At 37.6% G+C, this 16,485-nt stretch overlaps 1 protein-coding gene across 18 annotated transcripts in view; it reads left to right on the forward strand.

The window, feature by feature from the left end:
• The window catches only part of PKHD1 (PKHD1 ciliary IPT domain containing fibrocystin/polyductin), a 471,129-nt gene that overhangs the window by 369,677 nt on the left and 84,967 nt on the right, over positions 1–16,485 (forward strand). For all 18 annotated transcript variants that reach the window (XM_059938510.1, XM_059938512.1, XM_059938518.1 and 15 more), the window contains one exon: positions 12,923–13,937. In XM_059938510.1, the coding sequence (XP_059794493.1) occupies positions 12,923–13,937 (1,015 nt within the window). The remainder of the gene's footprint in view (positions 1–12,922; positions 13,938–16,485) is intronic.

The following is a 16,485-nucleotide window of genomic DNA, read 5'->3' on the forward strand; positions in this document are numbered from 1 at the left end:
TAATAACCTTCTCTGTGCAGTATATTGAGGAAATTTTATGGCAAAGAAAGTAAATTTGCAGAGATTCAGGGGACTAGTTTTTCAAGGAGCTTTAACAGAGAAGATTGATTGTCCGGTATTAGAAGCAAATATCAGGATCAATTATGTAAAGAATATTTATGTTTAGAAAGTTCTAGGCCAAATGTTAACTGAGAATTCAAACATTTCATGTCCTCATCCTGTCTCCTGAGGACCAAAAAAAAAAAAAGTCCTTTTATGCTCTTTGTTCGCTTCCCTAAAGCTGGATATGTTATGTATGTTCAGAGAAAAAGATACATATGAGAAGAGCAGAGATGCTGTATCCATCAGGGTAGGCTGGATTAGGATGCCATAGCACACACCCCGCAAATCTCAGTACCTCAAAAAACAAACAAAAAAACCCACCAAGGTTTATTTCTTGCTTACACTTCTTACTTATCTCTGGTTGGCAGGGACCCAGTCTGAGAAATCAACCTTCATCTTGTACTTTGCTGGTCACTGTCTTAGCGACAAACTTGGAACTCTTTAGAGCAGGAGTTGGCAAATATATTCTGTAAAGGGCCAGATAGTAAATATTTTCAACTTCACAGGCCATAGAGTTTCTGTTACAATGACTCAAGTCTGCTACTGCAGTGCAAAATCAGAGTTTACTGTAGTTTACAATGCATAAACAAATGAGTATGGGCTGTGTTCCAATAAAACTTTATTTACAGCAATAGCCAGTGGGCTGGATTTGGCCTGTGGCCTGTAGTTTGCCAGCTGTTTCACTTAAGTTGTATAGTCCCAAAGGGACACTTGGTACCTCTGCTCAATGACTAACGACTAAGTAATGATTCTACTCAACCACGAGAGGATGGGGAAGTACAAGCTTGTCACTTCCCGAGGTAAGCCTGGCCTTACATGTGTTCACACACATACCTGGAAAATGATGAAGAATAGCTGAGCAGTTATTTTCACAGCTCCACAATGCTTGATTAAACCTACAGGTCTTTTAAAGTTTCTCTGTCCCCTCAATTTTCTCCTTAACTCAGAAAATCAGACTTTACAAGGTGCAGTGTTCATTTGCTCCTTAACAGGAGGTGGAAGTGGCTGGGTAGTCAACGAGGACGCTGCTCAGCTCTGTTTACGCAGGCTTCGGGGCCATGTACCTTCACCTTTGGGGATCCTAAAGTGAGTCAGGATATGCACCCTGGAAGCAGACCTTGGAAAGGGATTTGGAAGGAGCAAGAGAGTCATTTTATCAGATGACATTCCTCAACAGTGAAATTGCCTAGGGAACAAGTCATTTTCTCGCAGACCAGTTTTTGAGAAGTTTCCTGATGTCACAGTGCAGCCTGGTCACAGGGAGCAGTGACAGATGGGGTTTTCAGTTCATTTTACTATAGATGGAGTCTCACTTAAACCCATCGTACCACAGGATGATGTCACTTTATGTATCTGGTTTTCTAGTAAAACCTCCCTCCCTCCCCAAATCAAACCAACCCCACCTTGCCCCCTCCTGGTTCACCATTGTTTTATAAAGTCAAATGGTTCTGTGCCTTCCGTTGACTCACCTCTTTTAAGTTTTATTGGTACTTACTGCTCTAAGAGCAAAACTTCATGAGTGCCTTTATTTTTACACACTTCAACTCATTAATATATCTGACTTTTCTCCATAGGAAGAGTTTGACTAGATATAGAGAAATGTATATTCAAGTGGATCTGTCAGTTAAAACAGAGACACTAGGAATCTATTATACAGGTAGCAGGCTCTCTATACATGGAAATATCAGCTCATATTGATTATAATCCATACCTTCTAGAATTTTAGGGCATTTTTTGCATATTATCAGACAGAGAAACACTTCAGTAAGCCATTTTAATAATTACATTTCAAAAAGATAAAAAACAGAGAACAAAACATATACCTGAACTAGGATCCCTGAGTTGGTGATAGCCCTTAACCTTCATCCTCCTAATCAGTGATATTTCAGTTGAATATGAGAAGATTCTAAAGGCAAAGGTTACTTGAGCATGACAGAGAGGACCACTTAAAAAGAGTGAGAATAACCTACATGTAAAAAAAGTACTTTCAAGGTCCAGATGATATTTTTATTTAAAGTAGTGTTGTACTGTACCTTGAAATTAATTGTAATTTACTTGAAGGTGCTATGTTTTCAAATTTCATTTTTCAGATTAACTACCAATATCAAGCAATTATAGAGAAAAGCTCTAGTGTTTCTAAAGAGACTATTATCTAAGTTTCTTTGTTTGGAGTAATAATAATGATAATACCACTGATTATGTCCCAGGCATTGTTCTGAACCTTTTAAAATACATTTAATTGTCACAGCTGCCTTATGAGCTTGTTACCATTCCATTTTTCTTCCCACTTTGTAAAGGAGGAAACTGAGGCACAGTGAAGTTGTTACTTCCCTAATATTACACAGAGAGTAAGTAGCAGAACCGAGATTTGAACCACCGCAGTTTGCACCAGAATCCATAAATAACCAGCGTCTGTAGGAATAACCACTGTGCTCTAACATCTTTCTCAGCTGGGACAAGTGGATTAGAATTGAGATGCCAGTGAAGAAGCAGCAAAATTTAAGGACTTATAAACAATCAACCCATGTCATGTAGGAAAATCTGTGCTGTTTTGGTGTTTATCTAAATTGACCACAGATTCACTGAATAGAGGCAACTTCATTTTCCTGGGACTGTGGAGATACAGGGAAAATGCTAACCCCCTTTCTTTCAGCAACTGTCTGGTGTAGACATTTCTCTTTCTGGAATGAAGGGAATGTGAAAGAAAAGGAAGAGCTCAGAGGCTTCAGTTTGCTGTCAACAGGTAATCAATGAGCTGGGTCATTATTGTCACCTCTTCTCCCTCCCACCTGAACTGTCCTTGGTTTGTCTGCCACAAGCTTCCTTGAAAACCCTCTGCTGTACTTGAGTTCCCATACATGACAGTCTTGCCTTGCAAAGCAGATTAATACAAAATATCAGCCAAAGGTTTGGTATTCCCAGCCCAGATCTTTATCTCAGAATAAAGGGGGGGAATTTATCTCTCATGAGTCATGGGCATTGAGAAGCTGGGAACATTTCACTGGCAGGAGGAGTTGGCAAAAACAGTCCCAGTGGATTTCAAGTTTATTTGACTAATTCTTTCACCACTTGTCAAATGAAACTACTTTTGTTTAGGTGACAAAACAAGCTGTTTCCTCTGCCATTTCTCCACTGAGCGGTATAGGCACTTGTGGCGAACACACATTACTGCTAACTGTTATGATGTTTGCTGTCAAATTCATTTATTTATACAACTGCTGGAAAGAGCCTGCGGCCCATAAGCAGCCATGAAAGATTTCAGAGTCGTGGTGTGGGGTCATGAGAGGGAAAAAAAAAGTCTCCACTGGTTATGAGAAAGGAACTGACACAGGAAACGGTCACATATGGTGCAGATTTATTGTGTCCGGGGTTTCCCATTCAAATCTCATTACAGCCACAGCTCAGAGCTGGGCATGGCATGGCTACATCCATTTCAGTTTTGGCATCTGACAGAATTACTGCTCTAGCTTCACACCGAGGACTGGAGTGGTGATAGGTTTATCACTCGGGGGAGAGAGTGTGCCCGAGTTGTATTTGTAAAGAAGGCTGTTGGCTGTCCCTTCCTTTAATCTAACCCATGGACATCACTTTCTTCAAAGCTGGCAGGCAAAGTTTGCTAGTAAAAAAGAAATAGGAGGGTGGCGAGAAAAGGTGGAATGGGGTGGAGAGTATTGCAAAAGGAATGAAGGGAAACGTAAAGATTGGATGAAAGGGAAACCACCTTGAATTTTGCAGGTTTTAATTTATTTTTGATTAGTGGAAAAAAATAGGTGTCCTGCTTAGAGATGTGTGTGCGTGCATGTGCCCACATACCTATGTATGTGTGTATACATGTATTTCTTTCTGACCTGTATTTTCTAAAATCACAGAATCTTATGTCCGCGTTTTAGTGTTTTCCTCACCTGTAACTTGTCTCTTTCAAAATCCTTTATTGTGAATGCTTGCAACACTTACAGGTGCTGTTTTAGACTCCTACGAGGCAAATGTCATTAGTTGGAGACGAGGATAGTGCCAAAAAAGGCAAGAGGAGAGTGCAAAAAGTATTTTAAAAAATACTCCTTTTTAAATTATGGCGAATGTAACAGCTTGTATATATTAGCAAGTGTTTGCTCCTGACTCTGCAAGTGCATCATCACATTTAATCCTGTCCATCAGCCTATAGATTGGGAACTGCTCTCAACCACTTTTACAGATGAGTTACCTGAGTCAGAGAGAGGATACTTATGTAACCTGCCTGTGGTTTTGCAGCTGGAAGGTGGCAGAGCCAGGATGCAATGCAGGTTTCTCTAACAGGAAAACCTGATCTCTCGCCCCCAAAACTGGGTTTCCTGAACTTGCATTTACATTGGCTGTTTTCAGAGCAGTATTCACTGAATAAAAATCATAATCGAGACCATACCCGTAGATGTTTGCAGGTAAAATCATGATACAACAAAATAACAAAAACTGGGTTTCCCTGGTGGCGCAGTGGATAGGAGTCTGCCTGCCAATGCAGGGGGACATGGGTTCGACCCCTGGTCCAGGAAGATCCCACATGCCGCAGAGCAGCTAGGCCCGTGCGCCACAACTACTGAGCCTGTGCTCTAGAGCCCGTGCTCCGCAACAAGAGAAGCCCCTGCTCGCCGCAACTAGAGAAAGCCCGCATGCAGCAATGAAGACCCAACACAGCCAAAAATAAAATAACAAAAGTGCAAAAATATTTTCTATGACACTTATTTCAAGCAAAATATGGACAATGGCATTTCAACATAGTGAAATCATATAAAGTAGTCCTCTCGAATTAATCTGAATGGACTTTCATCACCAAAAATAAGATTTTTTTTTTAATATGAAAAAGGAAAAAGGAAAAATGGTTGATTCAGAAGAAAGGTCTATTTGATACATATCTGACCCTCTCCCTCATCTTCATTACCACTGCATTCAAAGTAATTTCATCTCCTGATCAAAGTAACACTTTTTATAAAACGGGAACAAATATTTCAAAATATTCACCAGGAGAACTTAGTAAGGACAGAAGGACCTTTCACAGAAGGCCTTACAGACATCTTTGCTTCATATAACGGTTGGTCTTATGTGGTTTTCCATTTTTCTCACATTAGTTTGAATATGTATTCCCACGGAAAATAGACTCAAGTTCAAGAACTTTGGTGAGATTGCTCAAAAAATGGGCACAGATCCTAGAATCTGTAGCTCCTGAAGTCTGTTAGCCCATTACCCCTATAGATGTGCATTCCTCATTAAGAGCCTTTCGTGCCTGTGCAGTATCTTGTCGTTTAGAGCTGTCTTCATGCTCGGACATCTCTCTTTTTTTTAATTTTAATTTTTTAAAAATTGAAGTATAGTTGATTTACAATGTTGTGCTAATTTCTGCTATACAGCAAAGTGACTCAGTTATACACATATGTACATTCCTTTTTTATATTCCTTTCAATTATGGTTTATTTCTATCCTCTCTTGACTCCTGAATGTGGGGAGTCACTTCGCCACGCCAACCACCAGCTGTTAGAGTGTCTTCCTCACTGAGAGTGATACAAGGAGACTCAGCCCCTGAGTGCCACTGCCTAGCAATTTGTGAAAACCAACCTGGAAATGCCTTTATTTTGAAGCTCCAGGACCCGAACTTGGAATACATCAAATTTTCCAATTCATTGAAATTTAAGTCACTCAAATTACATTTTCTTATAATACTGAGTGTATGGGTATATGTGCAAACATATATACCTTATCTCTTTTACAAGGACGAGAATTACCATATTATGGTCACTGGATATATTTTAAGACCAATAATTCTTGACTCCAAATTAGCAAGGTTGTGTTTTTTGTCATCTGTATGGAACCTGTTATGCACAAGAACGTTACCTTCAATTTACCTTCACTTTACAAATATAACACATGCCCATTCATTTTGAGGTTTTAAAAAATAATTTTTAGCTTGAATTCCCCATTCCGAAAGAGTAGTTTTTCTCTATTATTGCTAATATGACTAAATACATATTTTCTTTAATATTTCTTTGCAAGATTTCAGTTACTCCATTTGTACATTTAGGAACACAGATTTTGGAGTTTCATTCCTCATAGCCCGAAGGTCTATGACAACCTATATAAATGGGGATAAATTCAACTTGTCTTCACTTTATTTGATCTGTGGCCATTTATATTTGTTAAATTAGAAACAAGGAGGTGTAAATGTTGTTTGACAGAAAAGAATTGTAAATGATTTCTTTTCATTTCTTGAAAATAAGAGAATGATTATATATTTTGTTTTTGTCAAAATCTGCTATACTTTAGTGTACCATGAATTGTGAAATCTATCACAAAATGGCTAAAAAGATTACCGAGGGAAATGGTGTTAACCTCGAGGAAAAAAAATCATTAATGTTGATGTATTTCATTCAATTTCAAACATATAAATTTTTCTCTTTTGTTGAAAAGGGGAAGATGGAAGGAATCCATGTGCCTTTGAGTCAAAACATTTATTTTAAAAATACTTCTTTCTTTCCTTCTGATCCATTTTTCTAAATAAAGGATAGAAATTGTTTCTCTTTTTTTTTCCTTTTCTTTTAATTTTTTTCCCTAGCAAAGACGACCCCTTTGGCATATTTTCTTTTCAAATGTGAAATGAAGTGGAAAATCCTCATTTCAAGACAGGAAGGACAAATATTGACACAAAGTTAATAATTGTTAGAACCCTGGAAGCAACCTGAGTGCACACACACTCACACACATTCACATACATACCCACCCACCTTTTCCTCTGCTTCCTCCTTTACCAGGAGTACCTAACGCTCCTCCTTTCTGGTTTCTAGGTCCATGGTTTCCAATCTAGGGAAAGGCAGGCAGAGCGTATTGTATGTCTAGGATATTTTAGGATGTTAAAGTACACACAGAAACAAGTGCACGTATGCACACATGCACACACACATACAACCTGCTTCATCTAATTTCCCCCACTTAGAGAGGAGCTTCTGGACTTTATCACTGGTCTTGTCCATCTTGAATGAAAGAGCATAGGCCAAGCCGATACTCACCGGTCACTCAGCATTTATTAAGTCCTGTCCACTCTTGCCTTCTGGAAAGGAATGCCCTGGGGCGACTGGATGGCTGCCCCTGACAGGCTGGGTCACTTTATCTATTCACATTGATTATGAAAGTCAGCTGTGGCCAGACCTTGGTGGTTTTTTGTTTTGTTTTTTTTTTTCACCCTTCTTCTCTCAGCCCCTCTTACAAGCACCCCTGCCTGGATTTTCATGAGGAAATAATCAGATTAGGCCTTTCACGGTGAGTTCATATGGAGTTCTCTTTCTCCAGTGTGCTACTAACTGAATAAACGTGCTTAGTGGTAAATTGTAAATGACATTATGATTACCAAAGCCAGCATGGGTTTCATTTAAAAGTGATCAGAATTGCAGACCACAAAAATTGTGACTGGCAGATAAGGCCATTTGGAGAAGTCAGAAAAGACAAAAACAAGTGAGAAAGAGAATCATTACTGAAAACTACATCCTTCTCCAATGGAGAGAGGCAGGAGGGAGAGAAACCCAGGGAAGGAAAAGATGGATCGCTATTTAGAAGGGAAGCCAGACTGTCCATGTGGGTGCTGCCAGCTGTGTCTGGGAGAGGGGACATGACGTGTGTTTGGGTGTGCGTAGCTCTCTCCTAAGGAGTTAATGTCAGTTCTCTCCCACAATGAAGAACTGCACCCACGTAGCAGCTTTGGAATCCCAGTGCATTGCTTTCCTGTGCTTGATTTTTGCCTCACATCAAAATTAAAATACTGGAATTGATTAACTCTGAAGATGAAATAGGAAAATGGATGGTCAGATACCAGTAAACCACCATCTCTTAGTCATTGGTAAGTTTTGGAGAAATAAAAGCAAAGTTTCTTATTTATGAACACCAGGATTCCACATTTGGCTACAAAACTACATAATGTGACTTGCTGATAATCTTTAGGCTATTGCCTTTGTTAAATTTGTGGCTATACGTTTATACTTCAGGGATAGTATGTTAAAATATTAAAAAGGCCAAATGGTAATAGAAAAGAAGCAAATGGACTCTCGCCAAATAGGTGACTTGACAAATAACCAAAAACCTTTCTGTGAGTTCCTGTCAATAGACTGTGTTAAGAGAACTCCTGACTATACAACACCCTTCCCACAGGGTTAATCATCACAGCTGACCCCACATCTAAATACAATCCCCAAATGAAGTTATTTGGATTCCATTTTATTTTGCCAAAAGCATAGGTAGAAGTTAAAAAATATGTTTTTCTCTTCCTCCTCTTCCTCATGGCTGTTACTAAGTAATTGTGTGAATCATAATTGCTGAGTCAATTTTTCTATCTATAAACTACGAATAATTAAACTTGCTATTAGAAAGTTTTAGGTAAAGGAAGTTAGGGAAGGAAGAAGAGAAGGAAGGGAGGAAGGAAGGGAGGGAGGGAGGAAAGAAAAAGGGAAAGAAGGAAGGATCACCAACCTTATAACTTGAGGGTATCTTTGTAGTGAGGTCAAGTCTTCCTCTTGGCATTCTAATCCCTGTTTTATCCCATACCCCTTCCAGGTACCATTCCCATGAGTCTATGGACTTCCTGTCAGATATTTCTCTATCTGAAGCTCTCCCAAGCAACCATTATATATTATTTGCAACAACATGGGATGACCACCTCTGGCCATCTAAGACCTGTTGAAGCAATAACTCAGAGTCTCCCATTGACAAAACTATGTGAAAGTTTTGTCTTGTCAGGACCCCTCTGATAGTTTCCATGCCACTGTTACAGAATATAAGGATACGGTGTGTTTTCCTTAGTATCCCTGCTGCCTCAGTCATTACACCAAATCCACCAGCACATTCTATTTACTATCTGCAGAAGACACATTGTTCTCCTGATTCATTCATAGGCTCATCCAACCTTTTACTCCCTTCCTCCACTTGTTTAATGAATGAATGAATCAGCCAAGAAAAAAATGCTTTGTCATAACAGAATTCTTTTGTGTGTGGACAAATCAATTATGTGATTCAAGAGCAGAAGATTCATATAAATATAATCAGCCATCATTTCAATCTTATGGTTTCATGTGAAATAGTTGGAACTCTCACAGAACGCTATCAAATATTAACATTAATTCAAGGGGCAATTCTCACAATGCCCTTCTGTAGTATACTCTGTTATTGTGATGAGTTGGTTTAAATTGTATTCAAGCTATAGAATAATAATCTTATAACTAGACACCTGGAAATAATAGATAAAAATTATTTGAAGAATAGGAGTTTTGAAAAGGACATTCCATGTCAGTCAACTAATACATATTAAGGAATTTCTACTGTGTTTGAGGTAGGATGTTAAACCCTATGGTAATTTAAATATGAGATATAGCCTTAGGCCTTGAGATATAACACATTAAGGACACTGGTTCCTAGTGTTTATGTAATTTATTAAAATACATGTAGTTCGTTAGTAGCAGAGAATGATTGAGAATCATATCAACTAAGAGAATAAGTATTTTATTTAGGTACAGTTCCAAGAGTTTAGCAATCTACAGAGGTCACTATGAAAGACCTTATAACTCCTGAATGAGAAGCAGGAAGAATAAAGTCAGAAATCTATAAAACTGGATGGAATGTGAATGATTCATCAATGGCATCAGCATGGCTGAAAAAATGTGTAAAAAAGAGAGTGAGCAGTAGGTTTAGAAAAGAGGAACTAGTGTAATTTAAGGATATTCCATGAGGAAAGGCTACCTAACTATCTCATTTGAAAACGATATACCTGTAGTAGCGATTGATGTATCAGGGTCTCAAAGCAAAATTTCCATGGCTATTAAGATCGTGCAATTAATTAATTCCCTTCATACTGATTCCATGCTTTTGAAGATAATTCTTGATTTCACATTAGCGTTTCCATATTATATTACCACAGGGAAAAAACACACTGTGTAAAGGTGACCATTTAAAAAATATTTTATAATTAAATCTCTACTTAAATTAACAATTTAATATTGAATTTAATGAATTCAATATTTAAAGTGATTTAAGAGACATAGAGCAATTAGAATTTTCCGTTTTTTTTTTTTTTTTTTTAATTTTTTTATAACTACTTTATTTATTTATTTATTTATTTATTTTTTGGCTGTGTTGGGTCTTCGGTTCGTGCGAGGGCTTTCTCCAGTTGCGGCAAGCGGGGGCCACTCTTCATCGCGGTGCGGGGACCGCTCTTCATCGCGGTGCGCGGGCCTTTCACTATCGCGGCCCCTCCCGTTGCGGGGCACAGGCTCCAGACGCGCAGGCTCAGTAGTTGTGGCTCACGGGCCCAGCTACTCCGCGGCATGTGGGATCTTCCCAGACCAGGGCTCGAACCCGTGTCCCCTGCATTAGCAGGCAGACTCTCAACCACTGCGCCACCAGGGAAGCCCGAATTTTCCGTTTTGTGTCAGTTTTCAAGGAATCTGCCTATTTCATCGAAGTTGTTGAACTTGTTGGCATAAAGTTTGTTTGTAAGAGTCTCTTAATCTTTGGCCTGTAGGATCTGAAGTAGTAATCCTTCTTTCATTCCTGAAGTTGGTGATGTGTCTTCTTTCTTTATATCTTGATCAGTCTAGTGAGGAGTTAATCAATTGGTTGACAATTTCCAAGAACCAAATTTTAGCTTTGTTCACTTTTTCTGTGTTTTTTGGTTTGTTGTCTATTTCATTGACTTTTGCTGTTATATTTATCATTTCCTTTTTTTCTACTTACTCTTGGTTTACTTTGCTATTTTTCTGAATTTGTAAGGGAGTACCTAAGGCATCGCTTTTAGACAATTCTTCTTTTGTAATATAAGCATTTAGCATTATGTTTCCTTCAAAGCACTGTTTTTGCCACATCCCACAGTACTGATATGCTAAAATTTCATTATCATTCCATGTGAAATATTTTACAATTTTCCTTATAATTTTGACCATTTTGTTGCTATTATTTTTGAGGTTCAGGTAAACTGTGTGTCCTACTCCTGAAGTAGCATTTTGGTAATTAAGTTTATTGATACCATAGGCAGCTTTGGCACAGATTTTTTTTTTTTTCTTCTTTCAGCTTTCCTCAGTGCCCTATGACACTCTTTTTTTAAATTGAAGTATGGTTGATTTACAATGTTGTGTTAGTTTCTGGTGTACGGCAAAGTGATTGAATTATACATATATATATTCTTTTTCATTTTAGGTTACTACAAGATGTTGAATATAGTTCCCTGTGCTATACAGTAGGACCTTGTTTTTTTAATCGATTTTATATATAGTAGTTTGTATCTGCGGATCCCAAACTCCTAATTTATCCTTCTCCCTCCCCCCTTCCCCTTTGGTCACTGTAAGTTTGTTTTCTATGTCTGTGAGTCTGCTTCTGTTTTGTAAATAAATTTATTTGTATCATATTTTAGATTCCACATATAAGTGATATCATATGATATTTGACTTTCTCTGACTTACTTCACTTAGTATGATAATCTCTAGGTCCATCCATGTTGCTGCAAATGGCATTATTTCATTCTTTTTTATGGCTAAGTAGTATTCCATTGTATATATATATATACCACATGTTTATCCATTCATCTGTCGATGGACATTTAGGTTGCTTCTGTGTCTTGGCTATTGTGAATAGTGCTGCTATGAACACTGGGTGTATGTATCTTTTCAAATTACAGTTTTCTCTGGATATATGGCCAGGAGTGGGATTGCTGGATCATACAGTAACTCTATTTTTAGTTTTTTAAGGAGCCTCCAAACTGTTTTCATAGTGGCTACACCAATTTACATTCCCACCAACAATGTAGGAGGGTTCCCTTTTCTCCACACCCTCTTCAGCATTTATTGTTTGTGGACCTTTTAATGATGGCCATTCTGACCAGTGTGAGGTGATACCTCACTGTACTTTTGCTTGGCACAGATTTCTTATAATATCACATGGAAGGAAGGATGCAGAAGGAGGCTAGATCATGTTCAAATGTAGTACATCCTACATAGTAATAATTTGATTTTTTTTTTTTCCAATCCTTAGGCTACTTAGATGAACATGCACTAAGGAAAATTAAAATATGTAGAAAACAATACAAGGCAATTTTGTGACTATTAATTTAAAGTCAAAGGAACTTTTTTTTGTTGGAAGGTAACATATACCTTTGAATTCAGAACAGGAACTACTCTAGGTTCATAGACAGGAAGATTAGGAATAGTGGGAATAGTGAATAATGCTGTTTCTTTAAATGTTTTCATTAGCTGCAGTCATCCTCAACTTGGGTTCTATTTAATGTCAACACTCCCCAAGTTACTACTTTCCTCTTCTCCTCCTGTTGTATTTCTTTATTCTTCATGTTTAGAGAAAAAGAAAGTATGAGGAAATTATACAGTCTGACATCCAAACTATTTCACAATCTGGTCACAATATACCTTTTCAATTTTAATATACCTCCATAAAATCTCTGTTCCAGCCCCCTCAGTCTACCTCTTTCCCATTGACTCAAATATCATTACCTCTTCTCTCCTATCCTTTTTCCATTATGGAGACCTTAGTGATTATTCCTTTTCTTAATTACTTTGTTTATTCAGCTCTTTTACCACTTAGCTATTATGCCCGTTATTAACTTTAAATAACATATTATGTAACATATACATTTAAATTATATTAAAGAGCTGTCTCTTTCCATATTTTGCCCAAGAATTTTTTGCATTCTCACACTTGAATATTCAATAAATGTTTCCTGAGGTTACAGATGATGGTGAGAGTGATGGATTGTAAATCATCTTTGAGAGATTGTGGTTCTTATGTCACTTGTTTATTTTCCTTTATTTTATAGGCACATTTAGAGAAGAGCAGAAATGCACATACCGATCGCTGATACAAGGCTACATCTGCAAACAGACTGACCAAGTGATCTTAATTCTTGACAGTGCTGATGCCACTTGGACAATGCAAAAGTTATATCCAGTTGTATCTGTGACTAGTGGTTTTGTTGACACCTTTAGTAGCGTAAACGCCAATACTCCCTGCTCCACTTCAGGGTCTGTATCTGCTTTCTATTCCATTTTACCCACCAAGGAAATCACCAAGGTCTGCTTTGTGGATCAGACTCCTCAAGTTTTGCGTTTTTTTCTATTGGGGAACAAAAGTACCTCCAAGCTCCTCTTGGCTGTATTCTACCATGAACTCCAGAGCCCGAGTGTTTTCTTAGGGGAAAGATTCATTACACCTACTCAGGTTCAATCAACTTCCTCACTGCTGAATGGGTCTATTGGTGCCAACTATTTCAGCATCATGGATAACCTCTTGTATGTTGTCCTACAAGGAGAGGAGCCCATTGAAATACGCTCAGGTGTTTCCATTCATTTGGCCCTCACTGTGATGTTTTCAGTTCTAGAAAAAGGCTGGGAAATGATGACCCTTGAAAGACTAACTGACTTCTTGCAGGTTAGCCAAGACCAAATCAGATTTATTCATGAGATGCCTGGCAGTGAAGCAACCTTAAAGGCCATGGCTGACCATAGAGCAAAGAGAAAGCGCAATTGCCCAACTGTGACTTGTGCCAGTCATGATAGAGTTGGTCAACGTAGACTTCTCATGATGGAAATGAGCTCATATAGAGTCCTACCGCCCACCACTATGGAAACTATCTCAAAAGTGATGGTCGTTGAAATTGGTGATCTGCCAGCAGTAAGGAACACTGGAGTAATTCCATCCTTATCAAGTAACAGATTACAGACTTTGGCTCACCAGGTTATCACTGCTCAACAGACTGGAGTACTAGAGAATGTTCTGAATATGACTATTGGGGCCTTACTAGTGACTCAGTCAAAGGGAGTCATCAGCTATGGGTAAGTACTAATTATAATAACTTCTAAATGAGAGCTGATTTCTTGGATGCATATTGCAAATGTCAGTCTACTTACACTGAATCACATAATCTGTCTGCTTTTTAAGATAAGAATAAAAATGTCAAGAGCCATTTATAGACTTAAATTCTCAATTTAAAAATTCTTTATTAAATCTGTAGTCTTCGTGGTTATTCTATTTCCTGGGTAGATGTAGACATTATATTTTGGTACTTTAAAATGAAAAGCATGGAGGAAGAAATTTTTCTAAGGCAACTTGTTTTCAATATGCTTGTTCATTCATTTATCATGTAATGCATATTTAAGCAGTGGGCTAGATTCTGGGTTTGCTAAGGTGAAACAGATATGATCTTTGCCTTATGGGACAAAAACACTATCTATCACAATTCCATAGAGCTATGAGCTAAAACTTGAGTACTCAGGGTGTTGATAATAATACTGCCTGTAGGGACTGGGGAAGAGACTTATATTTAGGAACATTTTGGAGGGATGTCCAGGAGTTTACTAAGGTAAAGCCGTGAACCTGATTGGGTTTTATTTAACCTAGGATTATAAAGCCCTGAAAGGATGTCAAATTGTGTGAGGCAAGAACATAATTGCTGCCAACTGTGTTTATGGCACAGACCTGTGTAGGATCCATAATATCCTTTTTGCTATGCTATTCTGACTCTACAAGCTTGTATTTTGAAGTTCTTTACCAGATCAGTGTTTACTACACACTTCAGAAGTAAATTTACCTGAATATTTCCCTGAGCTTAGTAAATGAAGAAGTACGTGAAGTACACAATAAGGGAAGGCAAGTATAAATGACTCTCAATTTTTTTGTACATTTTATTACCCAAGAAGTGAATTGTCCAGCCCAAATTCATCTAAGACATCTGTCACGAGGTCAAGACTGTTAGAGTCCCAAGCTCTAATTTTTAGCAGATACAAAAGAACCAGAAATCATACCCCAAACTGAGAGACAATATGAAATTGCCATAATGCTTAGAAAATGTGTATAAACTAACCATTTCACACATGCATGCTGCTTGGTTATAGAGGACTCAAAAGATTCAAACATGGATATTCCCTGCAAGCTTGTCATCACCACTGGAAAAATAAGCTCAAACCTATGCACATTTTGAGTTGATATAGTTGATGTTGGGTCCCTGAAATAGGTAAAAATTATTTAGATTCTGAGCTATATTACTCAATGAAATTTTAGAGTGTTCATATTCTTTTAGATTATTCTGTTGCTGCTTTTTCACTGTATTTGTGGTAGTGCTAATAAATAAGCAACTAATATTTAATGGGTATTAATTACTTCTATACAACCATCTCCAGTGGATGTGGTATTCACTATAAAATAAAAAGCAAAACAAAAAGACACACCTTCACATTTTAAGGAATATTCAACTAATACATTGATTGCCTTTTTATACATAGAGCAACATATCCAAATGAAAACTTTGCTAATGTTTATGTATCATATTTTACCGTCTTTGGTGTTCCTCTTCCTTACAGTACACTAGTATGTATGGAAGATATGGAAAGAAAACTCAAGCAATTTTTTTTTCTGGATTCTGGTTGATTTGAAGGGCTTTGAGGATTGTTAGCTTAGAATTTAAAAGTACTCCTAGTTGCATGAGTGCTCAGAATCTATTATATCTTGGATGTTTTTACTAACCACTAAACCTTCACCGTGTTATTGATGTAATTATGATATTATGCACGATAATATAAAAATCAGGAATCTGAGAAAAGATGGTGCTAATGTATCTTAGCTTACGTTTAAATATATTTTCTTTCCTTTAGTCCAGTTTCATTTAGATTCCACCGAGTTCTTATGAGCATATTCTATGTATGGGTGACTAGAGAGAAATAGGGCCAGTTCATTGCTAAATTTTATATAGATTTTACAGTACTGAGCTTTCTTAATAGGTCATCCTTCCAAAATGACTGATTTTTATATTATATAAAAAAAGACTCGATTGGGATTGACATGTATACACTGATGTGTATAAAATGGATGACAAATAAGAAAATAAATAAATTTAAAAAACCCCCCAAAAACAACAACAACAACAACAAAAAAGACTCAGTGAATATTTAGCTTTTAACTAGAAGGAGAGCAAAGTCAAAGAGTAGAAACAATGGAGATAAAGCAGAGGAAACCCAGGAAAGAGAGTGGACCCAGCACAAGTGTAGGTATGCACACATATGTGTGTGGGATATCATCCTATCATGAGCTTCAGAGAAAAGAGCACCTCTATTGCCCACCATCTGTCATAGCCATCATGTTTTCATTTTTGACTCAGGTATTTCTGACTTAATAAGAAACTGCTGAACATGTATCAGCAGTTTCACATTAGTAGCTTTTTAAGTTCCCTTACTCTGTGTAAGGAGCACCTTATCAAGCTGACTTGGAAAAGAAAAGAAAACTCGGACAGACAATTGGTGACATGTAGCATCAGTTTTCTGTTGGGATGTGTTATAGTCCCCATCTCTCTCAGTTTCTTTACTATTTTAAGAGAGGTTTCCTAGATAT

Source organism: Balaenoptera ricei, chromosome 11, assembly GCF_028023285.1.
Source record: "Balaenoptera ricei isolate mBalRic1 chromosome 11, mBalRic1.hap2, whole genome shotgun sequence".
Taxonomy (NCBI): domain Eukaryota; kingdom Metazoa; phylum Chordata; class Mammalia; order Artiodactyla; family Balaenopteridae; genus Balaenoptera; species Balaenoptera ricei.